We start from the raw sequence: 15123 nt of genomic DNA on the forward strand, positions 1-15123 counted from the left end.
CTTTATTTCTGCTTTAAATAAAGCAAACAGGTAATAAAGAAGATTTATGAAATAATGTAACAAAAAACAGATGTACAAATCAACACTTCAGCTTTTTATAAAATACATTTGACTCATGTTGTTCGCCTCAACCTTCACTTAGATTTAGTGTGCATCTGCCTCCCCCTGCTGTAAAACATTAGATAAAACAATTTGACTTCATAAAACTTTATCATCTTCAGAGACCAAACTCATATCTGTACTCTAAACCAATTTTGGGCCGATGTTCATAAGGAGTACACTTGTTTACTGCTAATGTTACATCATTGACCTCTTGGCACTGACAGGTCAGTTATAACTTGGTGAGACGCAGAGTGTTGAGACGCACTTTAAGAATAGTGGATCCCTCCGCGTAGCTAATCTCTCGCAAAATCCCATTCCAGCACTTCTCTGACTCATCATATCTGTAAGAAACAGAAATGTATTAGTGTTTGGTGCCGTTATAGCATTGTAAGATAGAATCCATAACAATAACAAATGCAATCTCAATGACTTTCATTTACAGAGAATGATTGGACATGAAAGGCCTTTTTGGTGTTGTTCCATAATAACTGTATTGGGAAAAGTACAGGAAATTGAATGTAGACATTATTATAACATATGTTAAGTCTAGTGTTATTCTATATTTTTATAATTGTCAACAAATGTCATGAAAATACCAAAACCATCAATGCATTAGTCCATCACCCCATACTTGACAATAATTCAGATAATCTGTGGCTCTCAGTCCAGTCCAGTCCCCATTTGTTCCCACTAAAGATGTAAAACTTAAAGAACGAGTCATAAAAAATTTTGGGTTTTTTTGATTTACTAAAACAGATGGGCACTGTAGTTAATGTAATAGTGCATTTGGGGGGTCTATTTTCAGCTGTGGTTTGATACAGATTTGGTGCATGAGTGAGAATGAAAGGAAGTTCCTCTATGGCGCTCCATGGCACAGGGCTCTCACCTCCAGATATCTGTCATCTCTGTTGGGACAGGCTCCTCACTGGTTTCACTGGGCATCATGGCAAAGCCACCAACAGCGTACAGGAAACCTCCCATTGACAGCAGACTGAGAGAGCTTCGCTCCTGTGGGAACTCTGTGAACTCGGACCACCTGGAGCAAAACAGGGCAATAACCCACACACACAGTGAAGTGATGACGGTGTTAAATAAGATGCTATGTGACAGTATAATACCCACAGCAGCACAATGAGTGCTATTTTATGACCTAATGATCTGCTCTTCACGCTCAATGAGTCATTTGACTACTGTGGACAGATGCTTCACCTCATAACAATGAGATAAAGTGGCCCATATCTAAAAAAATTGTTGTCTCACTTGTTGGTGGCAATGTCATAGACCTCCACAGAGCTGGTGAGGCCTTTGTCTGTGACCCCCGTCACCACGAATATCTGGTCTTTGTGGACGGTGATACCAAATAGTGAACGGGCCGTCTTCAGAGGAGCCAGGTCCTTCCACTCAAACTTAGTGGGATTGTAGACACAGACTCTTCTCATGCATTTCCTGCATAAAACACAAGTGCAGTTTACTCATCACAAGGACTCATCCTGTAAACACAGTTGTATAAAGTTTGAGGTTGTATAATGATGCCAGAAAGATTGGTTTGGACTTGACACTTGAAATCTTTTACCAGAAAGCATTACAAACTGGAGGAGTGGAGTTTAAAAGAAGGGAGCGTTTAGGAGGCAGGGAGGGTCTACTGAAAGATGCTTTTGAGTTGCATTCTGGGAAGTGTTGCCAGATCCAGTGTTTTTGGAGCTTGACTCATACCAGAGAGTAAAAGTTAGGATATGTCTGCCTCTGCTGTTTAAATATTTAACCATTGTTTTTTTAAATCTGTATCATATGAGTCCCCCAACTATACAGAACAGCAATAGCAAACTGCTGGAGTACCCCTTTAAATACTGTTTGGTATAGTCCTTAAATGTCAAATTCTCTGTGATATCCAAAATAATTCATGCGGTTACAAAATGAGTAATAGAAAAAATAAGGATAAATCATGATACTTTCAGGTTTCGGTTGATAATATAATGATCATAAACTGCATATTTTACACTGTGATAGGTACTGGTGGAGTAAAGTCAAATAATAGACCCACACTGTGGAAATAGAATTTTGAGATGTAATCGAATGGTAAAGTATCACACAGGTTATAGACCATTTGGAGTGCCACTTACTTGCTTTCAGACTTTCCTCCGATGACATACACAAGGCCTTTGTGTGATACGGTTCCATGGCCATAGACTTCATAAGGCAGAGGGTCAGACTCTCCCCATTTGAAAGACCTGTGTGCACAAAAAGAGGATGTATCATCATGAACTGACCCTATAGATAGCAAAGGTGAATCTGCAGACTCGTGCACCAATAATTCTCATAAAAGAAACAATGGGAATGCTCATGAATTCAAGAAGCCATGCTGTTGTCTACAGAAAAAACGTGTATGTCCAAATGTGAGGATTCTGAATTTTTCAGATAAGCCAAAAAATGAAAAATGCCTTGTCGCAGAGCTGAAAACGGGGCTGTTTCATAAAGATATGGTTATGACAGGACAATGATGAAATACTTCTGCCCTGTGGGGTTTGAGGTCACTTGAATCTATGGAAATATATGTAATGACTTTAATGTGACTGTGAGAAGGATGGTTTTACTTCATTGTATTGAAAGTAGGTTTGATTAATGAACAACATATATATTTCCAGAAAAGTCCTCCCTTGCAATAACTGAGTGTTTTCACTGAGACAGATTACCAACGGACAGAAAATTGACATTAATTAAGTTTCATATCAAATTTAGCATCCACACTTACTGTCTGTCATAGATCATGACTGAGTCCAGGGCGTGCTCCCCTTCCTTCAGTTCCTTTCCCCCAACAACGAAGATGGAGTTTTCAGCTTCAGTGAGGCCAAACAGACAACGAGGGTTGGGTTGTGAGGGCATCCCTAGCCATTCTGAACTCACTGGATCAAACTGAGGATGGAAACAACAAGAATTCAGCAGAGTGTAAATGCAGCTTTAAAGCATTCTTTGTGTTTCACAGGAAGAGAAGTCAAGCAAAAAGTGACTCTTTTTCATAGTCTTCATACACCACCTGTAGGAAGTACGAGGTGAATGGTTCATCTTTGTCCTCCTCATTGTAGAGAATTCCTCCGACAACAAACACCTGGTTCTGACTGGTCGCCAGGCTGCAGTGGTTCTTGGGAATTTCTGTAGATTCTGAGACCACAAAGCATTCATTTGCTATCGGGTCATAGGCCACAGTCCCTGTGTCACTGATCATGAGTATTAGTTCCATCTCAAACATCCCAAAGCGTGGGTTATTGTTGAGTATGCCCGGCAGGCACCCTTCCTCTTCATCATCATCCTCCTCCTCATCTCCTTCACCCCCCTTTGCCCCATCACTGCTGGGCTTCCTGGGCTTTGGGAGACGCCCTTTGTGAGCATCCTTGACGAGTTCCAGGTCCTTCTTGATCTCCTGGCTGAACCGGAGGTAATTGTGCCGCTCTACTTTCTCTTTGAAGTAATCCAAAGGTATGAGCCTGAAACGGACACAGTGCAACAGCTCTGGTAGGTCCTTAAGGCGGTTTGTCTCGTCATGTTTCACCCAGTCCATCAGGGACTCAAACACCAGCTCCTCCCGCTCAACATTGAGGGCATCTGAGGTTATGATGATGGCCAGCTCACTTGGGCCCAGCTGCAGGAAGTCTGGGTCCCTGATAACAACCTGGTAGCGTTCACAGATGAACTCTCTAGCAGTGAGAGCAAGCCTGGGACAATCCAGCAGCAGTCCTAGCCTAAAGATTGCCAAGCAGTTTCCCAGCACCATCCTCTCTTGGAGGTAAGACACACATACAGAGAAGATGGAGGGGATCTGGTACATGTTAGCAACCATGAAGATATCCTGGACGTTCTGCTCCGTCAGACTAATGTCAGATGTGTATAGATAGCGCAGGATCATACCCATAACACCTGGCTCCACATCTTTGAGGACGATCTCACGCTTCTTGCTTTCTTCCAGGTCAGACAGGAACATGGCTTTGAAAAAGGGGCTGCTGGCTGCCAAGACCAAGCGGTGGCAGGGAAACTCCTTGTCCTGAATTTTGAGGACACAATCCACAAACTTTTCAGTCTCCAAGAGGTCACACAGCCCATCCTGAAGCAGAGTCTGTTGGTACATCCGAGGCTGCTCCACCGGGTCTATAGTCAGGGCAGCCATTTTGTTCGGTCTCCTTGTTCTGGTTGGGTTGCGTGGGTACCCTGCTTACTCCCCACAACAGAGCAGGACTGTCAGCACTCAGGGGGCTGCTCAGATTGCTGTGGATAGTCTCAGCTGGTTGGTTGGCTGGTTGTTGCAGCTGTCCGTGGCAGTCAGTCACTCTGTAAGTCAGAGGTATTTATAGTCAGGACCCTCACAAAGCTGAAGAATCCATTTTGGTGGACAGGGAAGAGGACCTATCCCCTGCTGTACCACACAGACCCCCAAAAAACAGCTGAATGACTAAGCTCAGGGGGTGGCAGCATGTTAAATCCAGCAGAACAACTCACCAGGCAGCCAGATGGGCTCTTATTACTTTGATCTTTAAACTCACCTTTTCCATGCTTGTTTTTGTCTTTGTAATCCAATATTGACTTGTGAGGGTGAATACACTGGCTACAATGTCACTGAGCCATATTCTAATTTATGCATGTATCAGTGGAGGTACAGGGCAGGACTGTATGTACTGTATACAGGCAACACTGGTTCCTGGAACACCAGTATGTTACATAAAAAACCTCCCCTGACACCAGAAATGAGCACAAACTCATGTTTTAGAAAACATCCACCAAGCACGGGTACAACACTTAAATGTACTGTTTATTCACAGCGTCTCTAGGAATCTTCCTCAGATTACAAACACAGCATGTTTCACTGAACTACATCATTTGACACAGGTGCTGCTAGCTGTTATATGAACAGGTGAAATACTCTAAATCCTCTTATTGTTCCTTCCATTCAAATCACCAGAGGGTCCATCTTACATTTATAAAAAACATAAAAATGTACGAAAATGCCAGTTAAAACATATTACATTAATTGTATAATTATTTAAATATGATTGAAACACCAGGTCCATACAAAATGGTTCATAATGGAATTAATTATCTTTCAGATAACGAGTCAGATGGTTCTCATCATTCATTACATTAGCAGTTCATGAAAATACAATATAGTACACACATTATATATGTGTAATATGTGTCACCACTTTCCTATCCAATCCAATGTTAGTCCATGCAGAGATACATTCACAGTGATAAACAGCACTGGCACCTGTTGAATGAAAATGATTGAAATAAAGGCCAACTCTAGAGGGGTAACAGAACAACAAGATTGGTATCAGCTGGGGAGATATGTCACCTGTGGCCAAACTCAATGTAAAGGCTGTTCTGAGGTTCGTGGTTAATAAAAAAGTTTGTGATACCATATGAAATGAATGAAGATCATTAAATGATCTCATGATCAGAATCATCTCGACTTTGACTCATAGTCGGAAAAGCACAGGTGTCACTCATAACATTAACAATGACTCTGTTCTATTCAAGTGTCTCATTAAGTCATGCAGTGTGACAGTGAGCCAACATGGACTATACCAGGACTCTGACACTGAAGCAGCTAAATGGAGCTCAGCCATTATTGATTTTATTATTTACACCTCTGTGCTTTTCCTACTATGATGTCTCATGTGAAAGAAGTGTAGTGTTGTCCTACACTACTGCGGTGGGGCAAGGAATGAAGGAGATATCACTCACTCAAGTTGAGACAACATAGACACACACACACACACACACACACACACACACACACACACACACACACAATCCTGGTAAAAGATCTTATTGGGCAAACTAAGTGAAAACACCTGCATAGGCGAACCATGAGTTTGTTTTCATCATTCATAATGTAGTCATGCATGTGTAAATTACACTGATCACTGATCAGCTTTGGTCAAACTAGGCCATCTTGTGGTGATAGAAGGCAATGTCTCACTATCATACAAAGAAAATCCAATACAGCCACATTTAACTCATCAAGGTGTTTCCATCCATTCAAACAGAGTTAAATGATTTAAATGTTTTAACGCAGACCTTGCTCCACCATCCAAGCAAACAACAATACATTCGTTTGAACTCCTCTCCATGTTGCAACAAAACAAACTCAAAGTCATTACTTGTGTCATTTCTTGATGGAACAAAACTTTATTTCAAGTCAAACATTTGAAATGAACACCTCTGAATAAAAACCCAATGGTGAGAAAGAGCATGACAATCTGCATAAACTCTCAGTGCCTGCTAACGGGAGACACACAGCAGGTTGCAGTGACAGGCAGGATAAGACTGACCCATATTCCCTGCTGGGCCTGTTGCCTATCATAGTGAACTGAGGGCCTGGATCATGTGAGAGATGGTGGAGGGAAGATAGGCCCAAACATCACACCTACACCAATCTCCTATTGGCGATATAGGGGTGGAGTAAAGCTGTCGTTCTCTGGAACTACATTCAATTTCAGAGATGTAATACATTCTCAATAAACATTAAAATAGCAGCTGCAAGCTATGTGGAGGACTCCCACAGCACCCTTTGATTATTGTCCTCATTGCACTCTGTACATTACATTACATTACACCCTGATTTCAAGTTTTTAATCCTTTCAGTATGGTTAAACATGGTGATGATAAGGCGTCCAAGGCAAAATTGTGACCCTATCTGAATGAAAATAATCATAATGATGATGACTTACAAAAAAAAAAGATGAAAAAAAGGCAGAATTATTAAATCTGAGTAAAATCAAAAGTGCACACAGAAGACAACCCCACAGAGCAAAGTAGCTGTTCCTTTACAATACTTCATGTCCTTATATATACTATCAGGTATAGCATCATAAAATATTTGGCAGGCCTTTCTTTTGTTGAACAATCTTTTATAGAAATACAAAATGCACCATCAGTGGGTTTGTGTCAAAGGACGTGGCGATTATCTACAGCAAGTGCACTTGAGGATATTTCACAGTTCAAAACATTGCCTCGCTTCTGACAAACACAAGCAAGAAGACAGGCTTGTGAGCAATATACAGTAGGTGCTGACTGGCTGTTACAGTCTGGTTCGGTGCAGTTCGCAAGGCCGAGGATGGAACAATGTGAAGGAGCTGTTGACCATGAAGTCTGTGAAAGTCACTTCTGTCCGTTTATTCTGGTTTTTCTTTGCCGCCATCCGCTGGCTTCACTGGCTCCGGATCGTCCAGCAGGGCTTGTTGTCTCTCCCTCTCTTTCACCAGCTGCACGCCACAGTAGGTCACGAGTAACACTGAGAGGGTGGACAGAGGAAACCCTGGAAGAAAAAACAAGGAGAGAGAAGGAAGGAGGGAATGAAGAGGGGGAAAGGAAAAGAGATAAGAAGAGAAATGACTTAAGAGGAATGCAGCTGTCATTGTGCTGTGCCCTGCGTAGATGTTTAACTGGAGATCTGAAGAACAACCTCCAATCTTCTCTGTTGTTAAGCTTCTTTTATTTGATATGAAAGAAAGCAACAAAGGCGATGTTAAGTAATGTGCTATTTGGAGGATGGCGCCTCTTGAGATTCTGTTGCTTTTGATGTCTGTCTGTGTTGTTTTCACTTTGAATAGAGCTGGCAGAAAAGCCTTAAGGTTCACTTTTACATAAGATACCCTTGTTATTCCCCACCTTTGAAAATCAGTCGTCTTCCCACCAGTTTGGCAAACTCCAAACTGTTCAGAGAGAGAACGTTGTAGAGGACAATGGCCCAGAAGTTGGCAGCATTGAACACACCCCGGATCCTGCGTGACATGGCCTCACCCATTGCACCCTAGATACAGTAGACACAGGTACATTAAGAGAAATGGCACAAAAATGACACATAGCATACTTCCTATATTGATTTTGTGCTAAAAGAGTTGAAAAAGAAAGATTTTGTTTCTCACCTCTATGGTGGAAAATGGTGGAATGGAGAAGAACTTGGCTACCCACAGCTCAAAGTTGAGGCCAAAGCAGTTGAAAAAGGACCAGATATAAACCAGCTCACATGGGCCCAGCCACAAGGTGGTGATAGCAAAGGTGCAGATGGTTGCCAGGAGCTCCTTGAAGATTTTATCGTGATCCCCACCAATATAGTCGTAAACATACCTGCAGAATTACAACTCAGTTTCATCTTGATGAAGAATGAAAATCATCTTCTCTATACTGAAAGTTCTGACATGTTAACCCATCATTTTAAACTCAGACACTCACTTGCACAGCCAGTCATTGATGCCCCTGTCAAAGTGCCTAAAAAAAGACAAATTTTCGATGTTAACATGCTTACACAATTTCACGGTTCAGCAATGATCAACAAAGACACTGCGCAATGATCACACAACTGGAGCAAGTCAAACGTACGTCTCAGCAAAGACGTAGAGCATGGTGATACATTTGGGAGGCTGAGGAGGGTCCAGGTGGTCCAGTGTAGACACAGTGTTGATGACACCAAACATCATGGCTGATTTGACCCAGTCATACACAAGGTTGGAGTAAGCCAGACCAGCTGCAAAGGCAAACATGGAAACAGAGCAAGTTTCCTACAGGCACACTGACAGCACACTGACATTAATATATGAACTTCTACTGAGGTGGTAGATTTTCATGCTTGATGAAGCGCACAGTGCCTTTGGATAGTGAGTTGGATTGGACATGAGCTGATTCACATGAAAACAGTTTGGAAACATGTATCTAACTCACCCAGACACCAGTCAGAGAGCTTGGTGACCAGCTTCATGTCACTGGGGATTGTCAAGATGTAGAGGTAGTGGAAGAAAACGTCCACCACCAGAATGATTCCCAGATGCAACAAGGCCTTGGTGGTGATGTTCCACATCTCTCTTTCTTTGCGAGTCAGTTGGCTGCTGTTCGCCTGTGGAATTAAAAACAGTTTTGTGAACAAGCCATCATTGTTTTGTAAAATTATAAGACCATCCCAGCAGATTGTATACATTAGTTGGAGAGATATGTACAGTAATTGACACATTCAAAGGTTATTCTTAAGCTTAAACAGTAGTAGTGGCACTTAGATGTTTAACCAGGTCAGACCTAAAAATGATTACATTAAAAATTACACATACAGTAGACTAAAATACAGCATTAGTATCTGAGTATATAACTCAATCCATTGTCGTATTCATAGGCCTAAAATCTCTGCTTCCTGTCTCTACCCGTGAGTTATATAAACACATTTCAATATGTGTGGGTGTTACACAAGCCTGGAGGAGTCTTCGAGTACAATGTGCATGAGTGATGGCTTAATAACTGCTGTCACATTTCAGATGGCTGCTCACTTTCCGCTTCCACTCACTTTTCCTCCACGGTCCAGCTACCACTTTCAGCTGAATCTTAAATCCTCACCTGGACATGATACCTGTCGAAAGTCATGATGGGTCCAAAGAAGAAGAAGGGGAGGTAGAAGTTGTATTTCAGCAGGTCAGAGAATGTGTAGTTGCCATCCTTCTTCTCACAGTTCTCTAAAGCAAAGCTCATGCAGCGAATGATGCTGAAGCCGCAGCCTCCATAGAACAGGATGTCTTGCAGGTCAAAAGAGCCAGTCACCAAGGATTCCTGAAGGAGGAGTCAGAGTAAGTCTGAGCCTCAAACAGCGTCATTTTTCATATGGACTACCCATTATTTGGTTTCATTATTGCACATTGAAACAGGCATTTTAGAACAATACCCCTGAGTACATACTATTGTTATTATTACAGTAGTAGAGTAGTAGAAATAGGAACGTGTCTAATACTACTTTACATTAAATTAGACTACTTAAATCACAATATAATAATAATATACTATCATATTTTATCTCTTACATATATTTCATAATATTGGGACTGTATTATTTTTTCTGCGGTTTGTATATTATGCATACTGCACACATACATTTACCCTCATGACAACCATCAAAGTGTTTTCGTAACATTGCCATGCTCTTTTAATGCATTTGTTGACCACAAGTTAATGGTTATATAAGGACCTCCATATTTTTACAATTTAGATTTTATCTGAAAGTACTGATGGATGTGCTGTTTAACCTTACTGCACAGCCCTTTCCACCTTATTGCATTGTCCTTTTCACCAATGTTCCTGTAGCCTTCAGCTCATTGAAAATACAGAAAATTAAATGACATCACTTCAGTTCCACTGGCTACCTCTTCATTACAAATGGATTTTAAGCTCCTTCTCCTGGTCTGTAAAGATCTCAAGACCATTAGACAGACATCCTCTTCAACTTCCCACAGCCCATCCGATATCAGGCAGTGGAGCATTAAGTGCTTATGCACCAAAGAACCACCCACTCACCTGCCAGGAGTTATAGGGCTCCAGCTTGATGGAGGCCAGTGTGGTCAGGCCAGCCGCAAAGCACATCCACTTGCTCTTGACCAGGGCCACACTGTACAGAATGATGCAGTGAGACAGAACCAGAGCCGTGAAGGTCCAGCCCATTGTGACCAGGACTGCCAAACCACCATACACACCAAAGATCAAGGATCTGTGCTGTGGGTAAAGAGGAGCCAGCGTCAGGGTGATGTGATAACACGGTTTTTATAATATTCATACTTTAATGGATCACACATGAGGTGTTAGTAAAAAAGACAGGGATGTATCGACAATGATGGATATACTTTAGGATGGAAAGATGAAATGGGGGGGTTAAATGAAACACATGGCAAATGTTAGAAAATTCACAAGTTTATTAATGTTACCTTACATCCATCTATACCAATCTTCATTGCAAGCATGAAACAAGACAGAAAACATGTTTAAAACATATTGAACTGTTTTAAATATGTCAATATATTCACAGGAAAGAATCACCGGTACTCTCAAAAGACAGTGTAACGGAACACAGCTCATGCATCAAGTCAATAATGTGTTAGACTTTGGGGTACAAATACACAGTATGACAAATTACTTTTGCTCGGTCAAATAGGAAAAAATACCATTGTGTTGAATTGAAGTGAATTGAATTGAATGTACTTGTACAGCCCAAAACCTTACTGTTCACATCAGCACAGTGTGGCTTTGCATTTAATGTGTAAAATTCACGTATGGGGCAAAGCTTTGTCTTCATTCACAAGTGCAAACACATACACACAGACACACACATACACACACAAACACACACACGTATGTGCACATATACAATACATAGATACATAAGCACACAGTAAGAGACATGCCATTATACCAGCAAGCCTTTAGATTACAGTGCTGGCTCACGGACATTCACACACATGCACGCACCTTTGGAGCCAGCAGGGTGAATATCTTGGCAAAGATAACGTGACCGGTGAGAGCAAAAAGGATATGATTGCGGAATGTAGAGAACCACATCATCCATTCAAAGTCCGCAACATCCTGTGGGGAAGAAAGGTGTATTAATAACGCATGATAAGCACTCTCTTTTGACAGCTTGCATCAGCAAATACAATCATAGAGCACAATGGAATATATAACCGGATTATTTTACTACATATGAGCAACTTACCATTTTCCTGCCAAAGTAATGCCATCCTGGTTTCACACTTTCTTTGAAGGCCTTCCTGTTTACATTCTCTGAATAAAGAAGAAAACATATAGGTATGCTCACCAAACAAAATGTCAGAAAAGGTGCATTGGCAATAGTGTTTAATCAATAATGTAATAAATCTTAATTTATGGTAATATATGGTAATGCTTCTAGGCTGCAGAGTGTGTAGGCAGCTTTATTTCTTGGGTCTTTGTGAACTAAAATAAACATTCTGAGAAAAAGGCCCTGTAGGAGTAGAAATTTGAGCAGCTTTGTTGTAATTGTTGGATTATTCACAGTGAATTTAAGGTGTGAGAGCACATTCAGTACATTTGATAAACAGCAGATATTACATAATGTACTCATTGCAAAGCTTTTCTATTTTTGAGGCTGACATCTACACTCACACAGTCATAATCTGGTTGGAGGAGATTATTTCACGGCATAACCTGAACGAAACTCAAAGACAGAAATGACGAAAATAACAAGTGTGATAACAGTCCGAATCGTGGCCGTGATGTAGAAACATTCAGTGCGCAGCAGCAAATGCGATTGGCAGGCGTCCCCACAGTAGGTCTTACAGCTTTGCCTGATTACACTAATGGCCATGAAAAGGGATATCAAAATGTGAGGGTCACTCAGGGAAAGCCTCTTACTTCTGGGAACAGAGCCAGGCTTCTATTACAGTGCTACTGTAGCATGCAGACCTGAGCAGCATAAGTGCCCACAAATAGAGCTGCCAAAAATGACCATTTGAAGAGTCAGAAAGAAAGTGCTAAAGAAGGAGAATCAGGACAAAATGATGCCTGACAAGACTGGAGCAGAGCGGACAGTACCACTCACCAGATGACACTGAGTCCATTCAGATGAGTGAGAGAAGAGGACAGTTTCAGCAGTTTACTGTCTGAATACATGCATACGTTTGGCAGTGTTTGAGGATCAAATGTTTGGGATTGGGTGGCTCAGTGTAACTGAGTCTTAGCCTGAAATATCTCCGTCGGGAAAATAATTGCAAAGCTAATTGTAGCATCTTTAAATTGCCTTCATATTAATAGGAACATGTCGGAATTCCTTATGGGACGGGGGTCTCTTCTAATCTGCTAAATGCACTCTGTTCTATGCAGTTTTAAATAGAGCAGTATTACAGGTGGATGTGTTGCTTTTTGAAGTAGATGTTGATAAATTCTTATTGTTGGATGGTAAGGGATGTTTCAGTGAGATGTTTTTGGACTGTAAGCATTGACTGGGCTGTTTTGTTTTGGGTTTTTTTTTAACTCATGAAGTTGTTGCTGCTCTGGAGCAGAAAAAGCATCCATTTGCTCCGACTTCAACAAATAAGAATGGATTTCAGTGGACTTCAATAAACTCCAGCATTGTGTTATTGATCCTCTCTGAGTTACACTGACAGTATGTACTTCGGACATCTCTTGATAAGTGCACTCACCGCTCGAAGCTTCAAATATCCAACTGCCTGCCCATATCAAGGCCCCACCAAGCACAGCTGTGTAGAGATACAGCTCATATCTGGGGAGGGCAGCCTTGATCCCCATGGTGAATCTGCACGCTGGAAGCCTAACAGGTTGAGAAGCAATCAGCCACATAATATTAGAGCTGTCTGAAGGCAAACAGTGTGAGTGTGAAGAAAAAACACACACATTTGAAACCAGCAATGGGTGATTGGGAAAAACCAGCTGATGCTTTGAGGATTAAGGTCTATTGAACCAGTGTTTTTTGTGGGTGATGTTCAAATGTCACTTAAAGTCAGATCTGACAACAACAACTTAATGCCTCTACTAAGATATGCATACATAGAGAGACACATTATGGTGGTTAAAGCAATATACCCTGTGCCAACACTGATCAGCACATGTTCTCCATGCCGGATACAGACCAAGGTGTTTTAAAGAGGTGGCATTTTACTAATAAGCCTTTAGGATCGACAGGGCAGTGACTTAAATAGGACTGAAGAGCTCTGGCTCCTCGGAATCAGCATCGTCAGCTGCGCAACCCTACCTCTCCTTCCTATTATAGCCCTTGCAGTTGGTCTGCTGTGCAGCAGGGCAGCTGCAGTGCTATGTGATCTGAGAGGCGCTGGGGACTCACTTCACAGAATATTTAGCACTGACTGGAATGACCAAGAATGGTGCATCGAATTAAGAAAACAGATACAGGCAGTTTTCAGTGGAGAATAACGCACTTGTACCTGACTGTCTGTGTGTGTGTGTGTGTGTGTGTGTGTGTGTGTGTGTGCTACAAACTCGTGTCACGCACTTCGAGCTGAAGTTAAAGGAGTTGCATTAAAAGCCCCCCCCCCCCCCCCCCCATGCCAAAGTGTAACCATGGCTAAGCAGGAGCCCAGCAAAGCGTCCTGCATACAGATTGAGGTTTTCTGTTTCACTGCTTCACTAACACACAGGCCTTTTGCATTGATTTCTCTGCTTAGTCTTCTATTCAGCCCTATGTACAAACAAAAGAGATGTGTTTTTTACTAACCTTGTATCCGCTTCACACTCAAGATGAGGGCAGCTGTGTTTAGAGCCCGACTCTTCAGTATGTAAAATAAATAAAAGGAAAAAAAAGGGGGTGGCGGTGGTTGCAGCAGGTTTTCTAATTCATCCGTCTTGTGGGGGGCTTGCCGCTGCCGCTGCCTGCGATCACCAGCCTCGGCCAGTCAGGATGTTGCGGACTCAACGAAAGGAGGAGGAGGGGGATATATTTATCTTTCACTACTGCACCGCAGTGAGGGGTGGTCCACGCCGAGCCCATCATACCTTACTGGAGCGCAAAAACACTCAGGGACAATGGTTAAAAATGGGGAGGAAAGCAGTCGCATCAATCAATAGCAGCATCTCCAGCATGCATCATTAAAGTGACACACGACCAGACCTCTGATGAGTCTGCAGTCAAACAATGTGATGGATTAGCAAATATCACAATGTACTAAATGAAATCTGAGCAATTACAAACGCTGCTACAAATTTCTCATCATCACCAATCGGTAGCGACTGAAGCAGTTACTTCTAAGTTGTTGTTTCTTTTATGATGAAGTGTTATGTTTTTTAGATAGAATATTCTCTTTACTTTGTGGTATTACAATATGCAACCACATGATAAGGTCTCGAGGAATTTGGCGATTTCTCAGTTTTCAGTCATATGTTTCCTATTATAAAGTGACATGTTTTTAAGTCCTCAATCAAAAAGCAATTCTGTGAGAAAACGGTATCTTACCAGCCTAAACGGTTCATACCAAGGGGTGTCACTCTCTATCTTCAGACACTTATACGGAAAATAAACCAAGACAGTTGGCTAGAAACCATCCAGTCTCCTCAAAGTGCGATACTGCGGCTGATGTCATTGAAAACAAATGCAGACAGTGTGCTGGATGTTGTCATTATGAATGCAGGGTATCCTCGAAGCATTTCCTAAGTTCGACACTAGGTGGTGCTCTCGGTCTGTTTACCGCACACGGGGACAGACCACAGACCAAAGGGACT

General features: G+C 41.8%; 2 protein-coding genes across 10 annotated transcripts; both read right to left on the bottom strand.

Annotated features, from left to right (window-relative positions):
• Positions 1-139: 139 nt before the first annotated feature.
• LOC143329415 (kelch-like protein 40a) lies at positions 140-4258 on the bottom strand. Its single transcript, XM_076745280.1, has 6 exons — positions 3134-4258; positions 2852-3012; positions 2223-2330; positions 1363-1548; positions 989-1138; positions 140-443 (listed from the first exon to the last, which is right to left on the bottom strand). The coding sequence occupies exons 1-6, from the start codon at positions 4256-4258 to the stop codon at positions 332-334; spliced, it is 1842 nt and encodes a 613-aa protein (XP_076601395.1). The 3' UTR covers positions 140-331.
• Positions 4259-6252: 1994 nt separating this feature from the next.
• hhatla (hedgehog acyltransferase like, a) lies at positions 6253-15001 on the bottom strand. 9 transcript variants are annotated; one of them, XM_076744188.1, is made up of 13 exons: positions 14123-14318; positions 13074-13201; positions 11609-11676; positions 11365-11478; positions 10824-10844; positions 10420-10614; positions 9472-9681; positions 8812-8983; positions 8473-8617; positions 8326-8361; positions 8019-8220; positions 7762-7903; positions 6253-7408 (listed from the first exon to the last, which is right to left on the bottom strand). In XM_076744188.1, exons 2-13 carry the CDS (start codon positions 13177-13179, stop codon positions 7266-7268), a joined length of 1554 nt encoding a protein of 517 aa, XP_076600303.1. In that variant the 5' UTR covers positions 13180-13201; positions 14123-14318; the 3' UTR covers positions 6253-7265. The 9 variants fall into 9 exon arrangements, with proteins under 9 accessions (XP_076600303.1, XP_076600312.1, XP_076600311.1 ...); XM_076744197.1 differs by having other exon boundaries at positions 13074-13193; positions 14123-14292; XM_076744196.1 differs by lacking the exon at positions 10824-10844 and having other exon boundaries at positions 11351-11478; positions 13074-13193; positions 14123-15001.
• Positions 15002-15123: the final 122 nt, after the last annotated feature.

This window comes from Chaetodon auriga, chromosome 12 (assembly GCF_051107435.1).
Source record: "Chaetodon auriga isolate fChaAug3 chromosome 12, fChaAug3.hap1, whole genome shotgun sequence".
Classification (NCBI taxonomy): Eukaryota; Metazoa; Chordata; class Actinopteri; order Chaetodontiformes; family Chaetodontidae; genus Chaetodon; species Chaetodon auriga.